At 33.9% G+C, this 18,549-nt stretch overlaps 1 protein-coding gene across 1 annotated transcript in view; it reads left to right on the top strand.

Moving 5' to 3' along the window:
- The window catches only part of LOC129221384 (diuretic hormone receptor-like), a 165,390-nt gene extending 147,563 nt beyond the window's left edge, over positions 1–17,827 (top strand). The window contains exons 8-13 of the mRNA XM_054855853.1: positions 7,107–7,191; positions 9,001–9,067; positions 11,246–11,331; positions 12,209–12,341; positions 12,484–12,525; positions 16,864–17,827. Coding sequence (XP_054711828.1) covers positions 7,107–7,191; positions 9,001–9,067; positions 11,246–11,331; positions 12,209–12,341; positions 12,484–12,525; positions 16,864–17,118 — 668 coding nt within the window. The 3' untranslated portion in view covers positions 17,119–17,827. The remainder of the gene's footprint in view (positions 1–7,106; positions 7,192–9,000; positions 9,068–11,245; positions 11,332–12,208; positions 12,342–12,483; positions 12,526–16,863) is intronic.
- Positions 17,828–18,549: the final 722 nt, after the last annotated feature.

The raw sequence follows: 18,549 nt of genomic DNA, 5'->3' as shown, positions 1-18,549 counted from the left end.
GGACTTCTTCCACATTAACATCTTCTCTGACCTACTCGACCTTCGGATTTGTCACACATCAAGTCTATCTGGGATCGCTTAGAACGGAAAGCTAAACGGCCAACGAGTTTGGTCGAATAATTGCCTCGCTTGCAGTAACTGGCATAAGATAACATAGGACATTGTACGAGACTGCTATGCATCAATGCTCAACGGTATCGACTCGTTCATTCACGCTACAGGTGACTCAACGGCAAGGACGGATACAACCTCCTTGAGCCAAGATATAGGAACTTTTCTTCAGGTATATTTTCGATATTAAAGTTCCAAAGTGGAGGTCTTGAAAACGCAATCGTAGACCATCTCTTCTTACTGTGGAATAGGGACCAGAACTTTCTATAAGATTTTTTTTTTTTAATTTAAGTTCCAAACTTCAATTTTACACTATCTTAGATGATATTAAAGAAAGGTTCAAGGGCTCCCCTTGGATATTTTTCAAAAGAAACACAAGTGTAGGACACCTTTAATTACGATAGGGTTAAGTACACCTGTTCCAAAAATTTTAGAAATTGAAGTTCCCAAGAGTAAAATACAATCGCCCCCTCCTTGAACATTTTCTGGATCCGCCTTTGCTCAACAGAGTACATAAACCTTTATTCGTTAGGGATTTTTCCCTAAAGAATAATTTTGCTTTAATTTTGTAATCGCTGTCTTTTTTACTTTCTTCTATGTCTAATATATAGAAAAAAGTATTGGATTCGTGCAAATTTTCGAATTTCGAATTTTGACGGATTCGAACGTTTTGAGGTGTGCTGAGTCCATTTCGACTATTTTTGGAAAATGTCTGTGTGTATGTGTGTGTGACCAGTTTTTTGTGGCCGCTCTATAGCACAAACTACCGCATGAAATCGAACGAAACTTGGTACACATACAGTGGCTCCCAAAAGTCTTCGTACACCTACGACTTTCAACGAAATAGGCCCCAATCCATTGGTTAGAATTAATATTTCGGAATAGGTATTTAATTATAAGATCTATGATCAATTTTTAACAAAACTACATGAAAAGTTTTTAAAAAATATTTAAACTAAATTTTTAAAAAATCGAAAACCAAAAAGTGCCGGAAATTTTATCTCACAAAAGTCTTCGTACACTTTATAAAATGTCTATATATTATTGAATAATCTAACTTTTGATTAAGTTATTAATTAGTAGAATATCATGCAGTATCAACAACACCTTTTAAACGTCTGGTAATAGATTTCATTCTTTTTTCTTTCTTTTTTTGCGTAATTTCTGAGTAAGTGTTTAAGCACACTTCGAATCTTTCTGTTTCTAGCTCTATTTTCGTTTCAAAGCCGTATTTTCGTAATCTAGCCTCCAGATATCTCTAAATATGTTACATTAAGTTCAAATCTGGAGATTGAAGGGGTATTTTCTAAACTTTAGGACAATTTTTGAGGCACTAGAGGAAAACGTTGAAAACCGTGTGCTTCTTATCATTATCTTGATAAAAAACAAAGTAATTTCCGATAACCAAATTTTTGGCTAAGAGTTTAAAATTGGTTTTTAAAACATTTAAACGAACAGCATTATTCATTATTTCATCAAAAAATTCCAAACTACCAAGTCCTAATGCTGATATGCACCCTCACACAAGAACTCTTTCACCGTCCTGATTAACTGGTCCAACTAAGTTCTTAAGATTAAGTTCCTAATTTTTTCTTCTACTTACAATTAGACAACAATTTAACCAAAAATGTTGAATTTATTTTTATATGAAAGTACGACGTAATTCCCAGACGTTTTGAGCTTATTTATCATTGATTTTGCGACGAAAAGCGTAAGCTTTCTGTTTTTTGCACGGCCAAGAAAATTTCTGCGGGAAGAGGTCCCATTTAATCCAGCTAATCAGAGAACTTGGCGAACAATTTTAGGGGAAAATTAAATGTAAAAATTTTCATTTAACTCTGCAGAAACTTTTACAGCACTCAAATGTGTATTTTTCATAAATTTTTTAACTGTAAATATCCGATCACGCTTTGTCAACTTTGCTGGTTGACCGTTTCTTACCTTATTTTCAGTCCAATTCTTTTCTTTAAAGCATTTTATCAAGCACTTTACTATTGAATGGAATAAAATAACTAATTTAGAGACATTTCAAACCAATTTAGCGCTACTGTGATTAAAAAATTAAATTTTCGAATAGTGTTTGTGTTTTTTTACGAATACCAGCCATTTTGAAGTAATAAGCACAATAATAAGGAATAAAAAAACAAAAAATTCAAGTCAAATGCCTTTTAAGGGTCAACACAATGCAAAAATAACAAAAAAAAACGACATATGATAGTTTTAATCACGAATACATTCGAAAATGTTTGAGTGTACGATGATTTTTGTGGCGTATTATTTCTCTGTCTTTTCGTTTTTTGACTCATTTCAAAAAGAAGATCCGTCAATATTTTTTAAAAACTACAGGGTTTTATTTAGAATGACATAGGAATGATGTAAAAAAATATTGGACTTCATATTCGAATTCAGTTTCCCGTTATTTTGGTTTTACTAAAAAATTTCAAAGTGTACGAACACTTTTGGGAGCCACTGTATGTGCCCCTATGTGAACTTGTGCCCATTGGTTTTTGGCGCGAATTCCTCCAAGGGGGGTGGAGCAATGGGACGTTTTTTGAGTTACGCGTGATTGCTATTCCTCAGGAAGTAACTGGCGGAATCAAACGAAATTTGGTCCATATGTAGCCATTAACAGGAACAGGTGCTGATTCAATTTTGGTGTCAATAACTCAAACGGGGGTTGAGATATAGAGCGTTTTTTGTCGTCAATTGTGACTGCTGTATCTCAAGAAATAATGAACGAAATGAAAGAAAAATTTATCGGCAAGTAGCCCTTAGTAGGTATAAGAGCTGATTTTATTTTGGTGTCAACAGCTAAAAAGGGGGGTAGCGCAATCGCCCGTTCTTTTTTTCCATTGTGAGTGCCCTATCTCAAGAAGTAATGCTACGTTCTGGTTGAAATTTGGAATGTATGTGAATCCATATGTAAACAGGCTTTGGTTCAATTTTGGCGCCAATCGCGCCAAGAGGTGCTGATTTATTTTTATTATCATTATTTTTTAGCGAATAAAAATAGTTTTATTAATGCAACAATAAGAAAGATAAATCGTAATAGAATGTCGTCTGCGTATTTCTCGTGATTTTAATTGTATCGAAATGATCGGAAATATTATCTCAATGATTTAAAATTTTTAACTGTTGCCATCTTATGTTTGTTAACAAATAAAATATTTGTAATTAATTCAAGCAAAGCTTTTAAAATAACTTTCAATTTTCGCTCTTTGCTTTGCTTTTGCAATAATTCAGACATTGGGATGGTCGTCAAGTTTTTGCATGTGTAATTTCGTTTTTGTTGGGAATATTGCTTCCTCGTCAAGCATGGGGAGGGATCAGAAAAAAAAAGAAAAATATAGAAGAAAGTTTCGTGATGGCCACAACATACTAGTTTCAATTTGTTCTCTTAAATTTGCTTGTTCTGATCCTTCTGAGTTTTTTTCACGAATGAAACTATGTTTAAATTTTACGAAACGCCACCCTAAAATGTTGATATCTGTAATTTATTGAAACATGACACTATATAAATTGATGGATTGAATTTAATATGGCCTTCACAATGGTTTATACTGTATTTTTACCGCAAAAATTGTGCTTTGTTTTGAAATTATTTTTTAAAACAAAAATAAAGGATAAACGAGTCGAAATAAATTGGAAACATGAGAATGACAACTAAAATCAGAAAATAGATTTTCATATAAGGCCAAGACGTTTTAATCTCTTCTTTTTCTTCTAAAACCTTAGTTTTCTCTTCATTTCAAAGTAAACGGCTTTTGTATTTTGTAATATTATACATTTTTATGGAAGATATTGTTTTTTATTTTTTCCGAGATGTATCAGAAAACATACAGTCTTAACTTATTATTTTATGAGCGGAAAAAACAATGGATAAATCTTTCACTTTTTTATCTCTAAATGGAGCAACATTATTTCTAAGTACAATTCCATTCGTCTGATATAGTTTAGTTCTTAATGTAATCTAAGCGGTTATTTAAAGGTCCTGTTCTGTCTGCTCAAAAATATCAGAGGAGCACATGGTTTTGACAAAAAGGCGTAAAATATTGTTCCGATAACTAATATCAAATAAAGCATCCATGTTTTAAAGTGTCGCAGAAAATATAATCAAGTTTCGCATGCAAATCAAGGTTTTTGTTGTCGAAAACCAGACAAGAAGTTCCGTCCAGAACTAAACGAACATACGTTTTCGTACACTGCCATGGGCAGGAAAAGGCAAGAAACTACAAATACTTCGATGCTGTTTTTTTTTTTTTTTCATTTTTGTTATCTATTGCACATTAGCTTTACTGTACACGCTTGCTTGTTTGGTTTCCAATGAATAAACCACTCGGAAAAGGCGTTTTATTCCAACATTTCCCTATTGTTTGTATTGAATCTAAAACGTATTTTTCAAATATCTCGAAAACTCATTTATGCATATACTGCCGTTTACCCGACCACAACAGTATACCAACATTGACTTTTTTTCCATCAAAATTGACCTTCTTCTTCAAGATGAAAAGATGAAAATTTTTTGATCAGAATTAAATAAGTCGGATTTAGAAGCGCTGCCAATGCAGTTCTTTCATTTGACTTCTGCAAAAATATCATTCTCAACTTCTTTTATAAATTTGTTTTTAGCAAACTTTCTACATGAGCATCTGAAAGCCGCATAAGTTGGATTAACGCATCAACTCAATTAAACCAGGTTTTCTCAATCTTTCAGGCTCAATCGTAAACGTAAGCTGGTAAAAAAAACAAATGTCTAGATAATATCATGTACAAAGTTTACTATTAGTGGAAATAACTCACTTTAAAAATCTTACTATTAGAACATATGAAATCTGAGAAGCAAAGGAATAAGTAGAATTTTTTGGGGGGAAAAATTTTGTGAGGTTCAACGTGTACAACACCAACCATTTTGCAACAGCAGCCACTTCTACAACAGAAATAAGTTGTTAACACGTTGTTCAATTTTTGTATATGATAACAAAATTGAGTAAATGTTGTGTATTTTATGTGTAAATTTGATTTTTTTATGTACGCAAGCCTCAATCGAATTTTTTCGCCCCCTAAATTGAGAATCCTTGACTTAAACAATGCAATTTTAGTTCGCTTCAAACATATTTTAAAAACTTTCAAATGTTATCAAGATATAATTTGAGCTCAACACTGGGTCCGTGAAAATTGCGTTGTTATATAGGGTAACAGCACCAGTAACGGACATGCTTAAGACATCTCTCTCAAGTTAACTCAATTTTCTGAGCATTTTAATGTATTTAGACTCTTAAAACTATTTTTCTCTCATGCAATTACATCTCGTCTAACGTTTGGCTGCTTCTGGATCCTCTGAATTAGTTAATTTAATTTTTATTCGCTCAATTTCGAAAAAAGGTCCGACCCCAGTAACAGACACCGACGATTCTGATGATACCCAGTAACAGATAGGATGAGGAAAGGCTGAGTAATGGACAGAATTCCCCTTTTCTCTTCAAAATGTGCAAAAGTTCATTATTTTTAGATCTAAAATCTTATTAAATTCAAATGAACATGAAAAACCGGCAGACCTCGTGGTGGCTGTTCATAACTTTCTACCACTGCCTTGTAAATACCAACTGGCTCATAAAATTCACTCTGATACACGCTAGATGTTTGCTCCGTATTCTTGGGTCGCAGCAACATCAGATTTACCCGCCCTAAAATTCTTGTTATTCAAATCCAAACTTACGACTGTTTGTTACTGGACCCTTCTCTGTTACTGGTGCCGTTACCCTAGTTTCCATGAGTCTTAATATCCGTTTGCTCAATCTGATTCGCCTCCTCCGCGTGAATCAGTGTTCACTCTTTCAGACCGTCAAAGGGAACGGAGTTAACTGTTTGTTGTCAAGTGAACTATAACGGGCACATTCAACTCGATTGTGTTTGATTAGATCGAGCTCTACTTACCAGTAGCGTAGCAAGAAATATAGAATTCTGTTTGAGTTGAATTTTTCATAGGGCGTGGTGCGAAGTGAAGTGAATGGCGTTTAATGAATCGAGATAATCCCAGATGACGTGTGAAATGTCTCACCATTTATGAAGCATAGAAGCGGAACACATCTTATAAAAATAATTTATTTATCTTCACAAGTTTAAAGATTTTTTTTTTTTTTTTTTGAGCAATCACGATTGCTTATTGCTTTCATTTGACTGTTTTGGCGTCCTATCATTTTGTTTTCCCACCAGCACCCTCTGCAGCACCACCGTCGACCGGCATCACGATGCTGCTCTCTAGCGAAAACCGTCTCCAGGTCGCGCCCATATCTTACACGCACACGCATACATACAAACACCTGCAAACAAACATACATACACACACCTGCACACACACACACACACTCATGCCTGCACACAAACACACACGCACCACACCTACACACACACTCATGCCTACACACAGACACAAACACACACGCATACACACACACACATGCCTGCATACAGACACACACATGCATACATACAAATTCCTATACACACACACATACCCACACACACACACCCCTACATACACACACACACACTCGTGATTGCGAAAAACATAATTTGAATTCAAGAAGCCAAAATTCAAATTAATTAATTTATTTTTTTTTTTTTTATTTTTTTTTTTTTTTTTTTTTTTGTACAGCGGGGGTCGTTTAAAGCCAAATCGAAGGAACGAAATAAAAACTTCGTAAAAATATGTGTTAAGTAATGCACGGTAAAACGCGAAGGGGGCTTTATGCTATTACTTTGCAGACATAACTACAGACATATTACAGGCACGACTGTAATTAGCCGTTTTGGAGACATGAAACCTATGATGTTTTTTTAAAAAAGTACATTGGTTTTCATTATCACAAGATGTTTTCTTTACTAATCTACATCAAAGACACAGTGTAGGATAAATAAATAAAATGCTATTTCAATTTTAATTGATATAACGATTTTTAGAGTGGTTTTTAGGTAATTTTGTGAAACAATTTCAGGTACTCCCGCAATTGTTGCTACTGCATGGTCCGTCGTAAAATGGTTCGCTAGTGGAGCATCTGACGAACCATTTTCTCAAAGAGGGTAAGATTTCATCATCTGTTAAATTAAATTGGTTCTAATTTCTCATTAGTTTTTTTTATTTTCTAATTTAAGTGTGAATCAAAAAGACAAGAATTTTAACTGAAACTGGATACATTTCTTCTTACAATCGAATTTTTCTTCAATTCTTAAGTCTTTTTTTTTACAAGCTGATATTATCTATTCCCTCATTTTAAGGACATTACGGGGTCAGGTTAAATTTAAATGACCGTGTTCTGGTTTATAATAATGATTAAGATTAAAAGTCTCGCGTTCCATTCAGAGCTGTGTTTTAACGTATATAAGTCTTATATCCCAGTTAAATATCCAGTTTAGAGAAATATTTACAATACGTCCTGATTGTAGCTAAAATTAATTGAGCACCTTAATGAGAGTCGGCAAGTGTGGTGCGACTTAACTAGTAAAGGGAGGGTAAAAGCGTAGGTAATAAGCTGTAAATTACCCCTTCCCCCAAGACAAACTAAGGCAGAACCACTATCAACTCGGTTACGACACCCAGAAATAAGTTTTGCTCTTGTTTTGAGCTCATTAGTTTGGAAGAGCTATTACCAAGATGAACGCAGATGTCTTCGCACTTAAGATGAGCATCTACCAGTTAAATTCCTTTTTTCTAGGATTCGTCTTCAGTAGTGTTGTCTTGCATAGTCACGTGTCAGAATCATACATTTTCTGTAGACAATTGATGAAATTTCAGCCTCAGACGTTGGCGTGTAAATTCGAGAAGCCAATGCTCTAAAATATGATTCCCTTTATTACAAACACTACAACATTTTATATGTGACAAAAAAAATGTCCAGTATCTAAAATGACATCTTCAGAAGTTTGGTTCTAAAACCAATTGATTTTTAATCTGAGTCAAAACTTTGCACACTATATGGCAGCTCTTAATAAAAATTAAAACTTATAAATACAATTCATTTGTTTGATGAAAAAGAAAAAGAAGTTATTTTCCACTCGGATATCGTGTCATAATGTAAAAATAATAGTTCGCGTATCATAATAATGATATCACAGTGAAACATTTTAATACATTACTACGAAAAATCTTCTGTTAGCTCTGCTGTTAAAACCAGCTTTCTTTTTACACTGACTCCTGTAATTTCCTGGAATGATTTTGCATTTTTGAACTTTCAATTGTTCTTTTTGGCAAGACGCATTATTTAGCAACCTTGAGGGAATCCATTCTGTTCTCCTTAACAACCTGTGACACTTCTAACATCGCGTTTCGAGATTACTTCGTTCAATTTACTCGAACAATTTATATATGAAATTGTAAATTTGCTTTAAGACACTCACCCAATAAAGAGAACTACGAATTAAAGAGATAAAAAGACAGTCACACATCGAATAATAGGTTATTTTTCCCTATAGAGGTCTTTGATACAAAGACGTTTCGACCTATTGAAAAAATTGCTGTATATTCTATTTTATAATTATGGACATCTACTAAATCTTCTATAGATCACGTTTTGAAAAGTAAACGGAAGAATTACTACAATTGAAGAACAATCATAGGCGTTTATCAGCTTTCATCTTTGAGCATCAAACGCCAGCAGCTTCAACTGCTTTTTGCTTTGCTTAACTTTCTACGAGAAAACATCGAGCTTGAGTATGCTAGAAAAACCAATTTATCCTCATAAATATCTCAGCCTCAGCAAAGCATTATTATTGAGCGAATCAAGATTTTTCTAAATTAAATTTTGCAAGATTATTTTTCAATAAAGCAATAAAAGTACTGTAAAAATATACACCTTTTCTCTTAAACTTGAATTTTTTATTTTCTCTTTTTAGATGTCCTTGGCAGAATAAAGATTTTTATGACTATGTTTTTAGCTGTCCTGTTATGTTGGTGCTTTTGGTAAGTTGATAAAAATAGTGCTTCTCCATATTAGACGCTAAGCAGTTTCTTCTTAAAGGTTCCTTATCAAAGACACCAATTGATCATGCGATTGAAATTTGAACACAATAGTTCTTAAATTTAGCTGTCTTTGTCTATGAACGTACATTAAGCTCTAATGTGTAGATCAGTAACGAAGCAGTGAGAAGTTAAGAGGAGGGGGGGGGGTAAGTATGTTGAATTCCTTTATTTTAGTGAAAAGTAAAGCTCAAACTCAGTGTAGGCTTTCATTGAAATGTTTTTTTAATCATTCTGTATAGCAACACCTACCATACATACATACATACAGCCTAGAGACTCCCCTTACCTGTCACGCTTAGGACTTAAACGGTTTGATCAGTCTTTGAAGAAGGCTTTATTTTAAATTTTGAAGGTTTAAACAAAGCATAAAAATAGTTCAACCACACAAGGTAGGATACAAAAATTCTGATAAATAAGAATTTTAATAGTTCCGAAATGTTCTATTGGGCTGTTATAATACTACATTGATAACAGTTAACTTGAACGATAAACATGTCACAGCTCAACAGTTGTGCAACCACTCAGCGTAGGAGGAAATAAGTTTAAATTAACTAGAAGACATTAGACTATGGAATAATAACTATTCTATAATGGTTTGTAAGCTCCTTATACAATGATATCTGAATAACAAAAGAGTAGTTAGTGTTACAAAATGCAATAAGAAGTACAGTACTATGTACAATGCATTAAAAGTACATGGTGGTTTTAATTATAAAAATGCCTGATAAATGATATAAAATCCAAAAAGTAGCACTAAATGAAAATAATTGAGTTAAACCGAGCACACACACACACATAAACAATGTGAGCCACTGTGGACTGAAGAGGAGAGGGGGAGAATACTGTGGACGAAAAAAGTAGCAGTACCACGAGTACCACGGTTACTAGAAACATCTCTTGCTCCAGTAGTAAAATCTAAAGTTTCAATTTTGCCACTTGCACCTCTATGCTCCTAAGTATTTCTCATGGCTAAAAAAGTCGTTTGATTCACTGTTTTAGAGGATTTTCCATGTGAAAAAACATAAGAGGTATTGCTTGTTCATTCAAGCATTGCCGATGTGACATAGAGAAAAAACCAAATATGCAACTAATGTGACACTTAAGACTTTGAGAATTCCGTGTTTCGAATTACTTTGAATTTCAGGTCATAAGCATATTTCTCCGCATAGAGCAAATCTACCACGTTCTCAATAATTTAGCTTCATGTTGATGAAGTTTGGAACTCTTTTAGAATGCTAAAAATAAACAAAATTTCAGTAAGTGTGCTTTTTAAAATGTTAAATAATAATAATAATAATAATAATAATAATACAAAACAAAACAAAAAAATGGGGATTTATAGAGGAAGAAATAACCTCAATAGACCTATGAATCAGGCAAACGTCTGATTAATTGCTTTGATACGGAATAAAATGTCTGATGTCTCCTCTTATTGACGAAAGAGACGTAAAGAAACGAATATGAAAAGACGATATATTAGGTATTAACTTATAAAGTTATCTCCCCTCCTCTGACTAACATAAAATAAATGCTTAGCTAAAAATAAGAATCATGTGTCGTGTTTTTTTTTTTTTTTTTTTTTTTTTGAGTATCTCTAACAAACTTAACTTTGTGCTAAAAGGATAAAGAACATAAATGTATTTAGAATTAAATTAATAAAATTGCGTTGTATTAAGCTTGGAAAAAAAATTCTACTGGATTTCATAACCTTTTTCGACTTTTAACAGAATTATCATGGCAACGGCAGCACTTTTATCGCACCTTCTACAAGTTTTGTGAAAGCATAACAGAGGGACTGGAAAGTTCCAAAGGGGCTATAAATTTCCAAGATTAGTAGCAATAACTAAGGAAAGTATTGAAATTTGAACAATTCTTTTCGTTCTTAGTGCAGAGCAATATAATTTTGGAAGACGAAATCTCTTTTCCACGGCAATGAAAGTGTCGAAAAAATTTATCTACACATATTGAATCAAATTTCAGACAGAATGTTGGTTTTTAAACTATCTTCATTAATTAATATTTCATTTTTACTGTATATGGGAAGCCTATTCCCTCCGAGTAGAATATCATTTTGTCTAGAGTTATTTCATAATTTACAATAAACTGTTTTGTTTATAGATAAATATCTTCTTCCTCTCAAAAATAATGTGGGTGCTTATTACGAAACTTCGAGCTTCTAATACAGTCGAATCAAGACAATACAGGTTTGTATATTTTTGCCAACGTTTTTAGATTTTTGCTACTAATTTATTTAGCGCAATGTTACAGATGTTTTAAAGAGGCATTATATGAAGGTGTGTTATCTGGGGCAGATGCAGAAAACTATTATAGGAGAGGTGGTCATTTTTCAGCATGACCCTCCGCCTTTTGAACAAACATAAAAAATGAAACCACCTACCGAAAACGAATAGCGTCCGATAAAGCCATGTCGTATATGTACCCAAGCAAAAAAAAAACCCGACAAGAAATGCGTTATTTCTGTTTGTTAGAGAAGCCAGCCTTCTGAATGGAAGATTATTTTAAGAAGTTCCACAAACAATAAAAGAATATTTTACTTCTGGAATTTTAATTAAGCTTAATAGTTATATTTTTGCTCGTTTTTAAATAAATTTCCTGTTCGTGCCAGCATTTTGTTCATTTCTCAGAAGTCATCTATCGATATTAGCACTGATAGATTCCGAGTTGAATCGAAGCTGCACAAAAATGGCAAGTAAACAAGCACGAGATAACTCATAGTTGATTTAATAAAAAATAACTCAATCTACGAGTTATCTCGTAGTTGTCAGTCAACGTGTTAATATCAACACGAAAACATTTCTCTTATCTATTTTATTTTACCTTTGTACCCCTTTTTTTTCATATCATTTGCTATTTTATGGCAACACGAAGAGATTACTTCGTGCTCAAAAATTAAAACCTTTTGCACTTGGTAGTTATACTATCTTATGCTGTGAGCTTAATATGGTCAAAATTCATTTTGCTTTATTCTTTTTCTCACTTGCTCTTTCCTTTAAATTTTTTGTACTATTAAATCACGTGAAACTGTTTTCTACGAAAATGACTAGCTGTTGGTTCTAACAGGAAAGCAGCAAAGGCTTTACTGGTGCTAATTCCTCTGCTCGGCGTAACGTACTTGGTGGTCATCGCGACTCCCAGTGATCCCCTCGCTGAAGTGGTCTTTGTTTACATCCAAGCAACAATGCTGTCGATACAGGTATTGCCTCCCTCGAGCTCTGAACTATCTTATTGATAACGAGTTCATAATTCACGAATTCATTCTTGATATTCAATCGGAAACTTCTGTAATAAGTTATTTAAACACATTTATTTGGCACTGATATGCTCTCTTTTCTTAGGGGTTCGTCGTAGCTGTTTTGTATTGCTTCTTAAACGGAGAGGTGAGTAAACTTAAAAATAAGAGTCCATGAGTGCCAGACCTACGTCATAGTATAAAGGTCCAAAATTTTTTGCGTAAGGACATCACAGTAGATAAGAAAGGTTCGATATTAATTAAGCTGAGTCGCGCTGACTTTGGCAGGAAACAGTTAGCAAAGGTGCGTAAAATTGCTGCAAAAAGCTAAACACCATAGATTCATTCCATGTCACGTGACCTGGAGGTCCCCATTCAACCATCTAAGATTTCGAGGACGTTCTACTGAGGTGCAGACATGTCTTTAAAACTAACCTATGCGAAGTTTCAGCTTCCTTTCAGGATGGAGACGACGAGGTCAATTGACATGGAATGACTCAGTTTTTGAAGAAACTTTGCTACCTGTTTCCTGCAAAAGCCAGTGCGACTCAGCTTAAATAATAGCGAACCTTTCTTACCTGCTGTGATGTCCTTACGCAGAAACATTTTGGACCTTTATACTATGACGTAGGTCTGGCACTCATGGGCTCTTACTCTATAGGGTCTGGTGGGGTAAAGTGGTCATAAAATCGTAGGTTTTCAACTTAGGTGGATAGTAAATACAATAAATTCTTTAAATACTTCAACTTTTTTTGCTGTTATTTTACATTGCATTATTAAAGAACACAATACATTGAATTTTAGGAAGAAAAATATTGATTTCAGTAGTTTCATAGCACTTCCTTTTCCCTATGTTTTTATGACCACTTTACCCCATGGGGTGGGGGAAAGTGGTCATAACATGGGGTAAAGTGGTCACAGTTAGAAATAGATGCAAAACCATCACAAATAACCCTAATACTTGCATATTTCGGTTGTTTTTGTGGTTACAAGTATATTCACGAGTACATGCGTGTATACACGAATATGTACGTGTTGTGTTATACACGAGTAAAAACGTTCCTATATGAGTAGATACATGTAGACATCAGATACATGCATGCACGTACCTACTCAAGTATATACGTGTATATAAGAATGTGTATAAGCATGTATGTACCTACAGGAGTGTATACGTGTCCACATGAGTACATACATGTCACATGTATATACGCGTCACATGTATATACGTGTCACGTGTATATACGCGTATAAACGAACATCATATGCTCGTATGCACTTGTATCTCGAGAAAATATGTGCATACTTGAGTATATACGTATATAGTAGATGTATATACGCATATATAAGTGTACATACATACATATACGGCTATACACGAGTTAATTCGTGGATACATCCAGTGCGACTTTGGGGGTACGTGTCTACTCACGTATATATAATATGGAAGCACGAGTATGTACGCATGAATATGTGTAAACACGATTATGTACCTGTATAGACGTATATACGTACATTTACGTGTATACACCAGTTCATGTATGTATACACGAGAATATACGCTTATATACTTGTTGGTCTACAGAGTGAATCTAAGCTCCTGGGCAAAAATCAAATCGGTGTGAGAATGGAGGATAAGAAGCAAAGAATCATAAGGAAGTTATAATCACTGACGCGCTACATGCACACAAAGCCAGAAACTGATGGATGCAAAACAGGGCACAAATTTGTTGCACAAAGATGATTCTACCTAGAGCAGTTGTTAAAAGTTACAGCTCTAATACACACATCGCATTAAAGGTGCAGCGGCTGATGAAAGTTTTTCAAAAGTCTCGTTATTGCAACAGAGAGTGATAAGTGAATGCGACGCATGTATTACAGCTGCAGGCCGCAAATTTCATCAAACGCTTTAAAACATTTCTAAGACCTAAAATGCTGTGTAAAATTGTCTTTGTGTAATAAATTTGTGACCTTTTTTGCATCCATCAGTTTCTGGCTTTGCGTGCATGTAGTGCGTCAGCATTGTGTTTGTGACCATATGTTCCTTATGTGATCCTTGCTTCTTATCCTCCCCTCTAACACCTTTTAATAATTTGCTTAAGAGTTTAAACTCACCCTATATACTTGTATTTCTTATGCTTGTATGTAAGTGTCTACTCGAGTACGTATGCATAAAAACGTGTCTACCTGTGTATATAATTGTTCGTATATACACGAGTATAAGCGCTCCTTTACGTGTATAGTAGAATGTATAGCTGTATGGATAAAATATACTTGCAAATACCCATCTACGTATTTATTGGTGCATTTATGTGAATACGTCTATGTATGTGTCTACACGAGTATATATGCGTATATATACGCATGTACTCGTATATTTAACCCCGTTTCCTGCAAAAACAATACATATTAAGTAAAATTAATATTTAATTTGCATCTGCCTTGATTCAATGACATTAGAAGAACAATATTCGTTAAGCCTAATATTATGACCACTTTACCCCATCTTAATTAAATTGTTCTAAAAAATTATCTAACATAGATTCAGCTAACTGCTAATGAGTAAGAGTTCTTGAGACATGTAGGAAGCTTCCTGTGCAGTCAATCTGTTCATAATTCTAACCAACAAAATTTCCCAAGGAAGTTAAAAGAGGTGTTTAGATTTTTAAAATTTTCATATTCACGCAAAATAATTTTTTTTACCAAATAAAATTTTACCAGTTGTAAAATTTTATATTCAAAATGTAGTTTCTAACTGCCCTACTCTAAAATAAAATTTTCACATTCTTTCGAACATTTTTTTCCAAGCTATTGCCATTTATTTGACGTATGACCACTTTACCCCATTGACCACTTTCCCCCACCAGACCCTAAGTTCTCTTTCACTGAATAAATACTGACTAAACATAGAGTATTTTTACCAAGTACTGTACAATAAGAAATTAATTACTGCTCGAATGAGTGCATTTCATTTTACTTCTTACTTTAACAGCTTAAAAAATCTTTTCCTGATCTAAAATTTAAATGCGGAGTTACACTTCGCTAATGTTACAACTTTAACCTAAAGCCCTAGATCGTAGCTTAAGTAGCGACACGTCCGCCATCTTGGGGCTAAATGTCACTTTCTTCCTATGTCTGCTATAATGAAATAACGTGTTTTGCTTCTTGAGTAGGGATTAATAGAGAGTTAATAAGAGACCACAATCAAGAAGCAAAATACGCTACTTCATCGTAACAAACATTGGAAAAAAGAATCGTTTAGCCCCAAGATGGCAGACGCGTTGCTACTTTTTACTACGATTCGAGGATTTACCATAACCAACTGCAAATGCTGTTCAACCCCCCCCCCCAAAAAAAAAACCTATAAAACAAGTTATTTTGTTTCTTTTAAACTAAATTAAAAATAATTTAGTTAGGGAAATGTCCTGCAAATTTCTGCAGGATAGTGAAGGTCTAAAACATTATACTGCGGGAGCACAAATGGTGGACACGATTTCAAATCAAAAGTTTATTTTTTTGAAACTACTTCACATATTAAAAAGTCGTCTTTGAGACACTGAAGTCAAGGACACTGAGAATGCTGCATTCTCCAGATATTAATCCTACTGAACGTACTTAGTATACTTTTGATACACGTAATTGGCAAAAGAAGCAACTACTCCGAACTTGTGCAGGATCACAAAATTTACTTTGACAAAAAAATGGGAAAATTATCTCCCAAACATTTCTGGTTAGTTATTTATTGTGCAGACACAACATAAATACATGGTTCCTGAAAAGTCCTTCACGCATTTTAAAAATTCATAAAAAAGCAACAAATTGTCGTATGAATAAGCGGTTTGCACCGTACTACTTCACAGGTTTAAGAATTCTTTATGATCTCGTAAAAAAAGAGGAAACAAAGAAAAAGTGTAATTATAAGTATTCGCTGTATCGTCACATTAAGAAAAAAACGCCATGTCAGGTGTTTAATCATTTAATGAAACAGAGAGTAATATCTGTTCAATGTGTGTACCACTTGTGGACATGGGATGAACATGAGTACGAGTAGATGTGGTTTGAGCAACGTACAGTGCACATGTTGATTTCTGGTAATGAAAGGTGCCTTTATGTTTAATGAAATCATTTAAACAACTCTGATGTTTTTTTTAAATGTCTCAAGAACTTTTTGGACATCCTTTAAGTATCTAAATATACATTAAGGTACCTAAAAGCATCAGTTCATACTACTATTTCTGCCCCAATTTTTATTTAAAGCAATATTTTTGAAATTTTTAGAAATTATACCAAGAATCTGCATTTATTCTTTACTTGTGTTGTTCGGAAATGAGTAACTTTTTGTATTATACCTGTATTATATTCTGTATCACAGTATCTGGATTAAATATGTTTTGCACTTCGTTTCGCTTATTCATCGGCACTATCAGAAATGAATATGTTCATTCCGTTCAACAGAACATTAACTATTGCAATGTCGTTCCACCAGGTTCAAAATTCTCTTAGACATCATTGGGAGAGGTGGAAGACTCAAAAGACGATTGGAAAGAGTCCAAGGCATTCCACTGGCCATATGTCTGCACGTCACGGGGAAAGCATCGCCCTCTACAATACCAGAGGCGTGCGCGATAGCTGTACCAGTTTCACGACCACCACTTCCATCGTCAACGTTCCCAACAGATCTCCAAATGCCAAAAGAAGCAGCTCGCTAAACCACTTGGCTGTCCAAGATGACATGCTATAGACTGTTCTGTGTTACGTGCGTCTTAAATGCTGTACTAGAACTCGGCTCGCATTACGTGCTTGCAATATAAATTTCGTACTTGCGATAATTGTGTGTGCAGTGTAAGAACGCCAAGTGAAAAATTGTATTTTCTTTACTCATATCTATGGCCTTTCTGTGTGAGTAGTACGTACAGTTATTGAGTGAAAAATAATATCAATGGTGTTTTTTTGACTCTTATCATCATTTGATGTCCTAACATTGTGGGATAAATTAAGACCAAAATAGTTATCGTTGATCAGACTTTGAGTAACGGTAAAAAATAGTAGGTCGAACTGAAATCTACAGAAGCAAAAAGTTATGAATAAATGGTGCTACATCAATTCAACAGTATCGTCAATAATGAGTACAAATATTATTAAGCATAAAAATGAGCCTTTGCTTTTGTTTGCAGTCAGTTTGATAAATTTAAAAAGCAAGTTACATGACATAAAATTTAAATTATGTTGAAAAAATTACTCAATTTAATTGATGTTTTATTCATTGGATTGTTTTCCCTAATATTGTGCAAAAAGTTTTCAAATTTTTATGAACGTCTTTCAAAAATAATAAGTTATGATGAAATTTAATTGAACCAACTAATGTGGCACTTTAAAACATCAAAAGTATACATAAGTTACATTATGTATACATAAATTACATAATGTATGTGCTAATAAACTGGTTGAAGAGAACAATAATAAATAGAATTAGTTTAAAAAAGTAATTTGGCTTTTTTTCACGAAAGCAAGTTTTTCAACTCATTGTCTAGCCGAGCAACTATATGCAAAGAGGGGGGGGGGGTTCACAAATTAATATTGCTAAGGTATTGTCGTAATGGCTGACGAAAAAGTCTGCAACAAATAACAAATGATGGTAGCATGACCTTATAGCAGGTGAGTTGAAACCTGTCTTTGTATCATGTTCTCATTTACATGTGATTCAAATGGAGCTACAAATGAATTTTTTCGACAAGTTCATTTAAAGACTATTTTTGCTGCTACTGGAAACAGCTGGGGCCACTTAAAAAGTCTACTGCTAAATCTGCATCCAAACAATGGTTTTAAAAAAAGCATGTGAAAGACCTGTGTGCAGTTGCTAATACTTGCGAAATCAATTTTTTATGCCATTCATGCTGCACAACGAGCTTCATTTCCAGATAATGTGTATTAGCTACAGTATTTTGAACTAATAGTTATTTAATGAAGCAATCAATGTCGAATCTCTTATTTACGATTGTTTCATATCATTCTTTTTTGCGTAAACTCGTATTAACGGAACAGCAATGATTGCTAAAAATGAGAAAGTAAATATAAGGGATTTTGCTATAAATAAAAACTCTTGGTTACGAATACCTTTGAGGCAGTGAGAAGCAAAGGGAACTAAGTAGACATTTTCAAGTTTTGAGTAAAA

The sequence above is a fragment of the Uloborus diversus genome, chromosome 4 (assembly GCF_026930045.1).
Source record: "Uloborus diversus isolate 005 chromosome 4, Udiv.v.3.1, whole genome shotgun sequence".
In the NCBI taxonomy this organism is placed as follows: domain Eukaryota; kingdom Metazoa; phylum Arthropoda; class Arachnida; order Araneae; family Uloboridae; genus Uloborus; species Uloborus diversus.
This window is presented reverse-complemented; position numbering and strand designations above follow the sequence as displayed.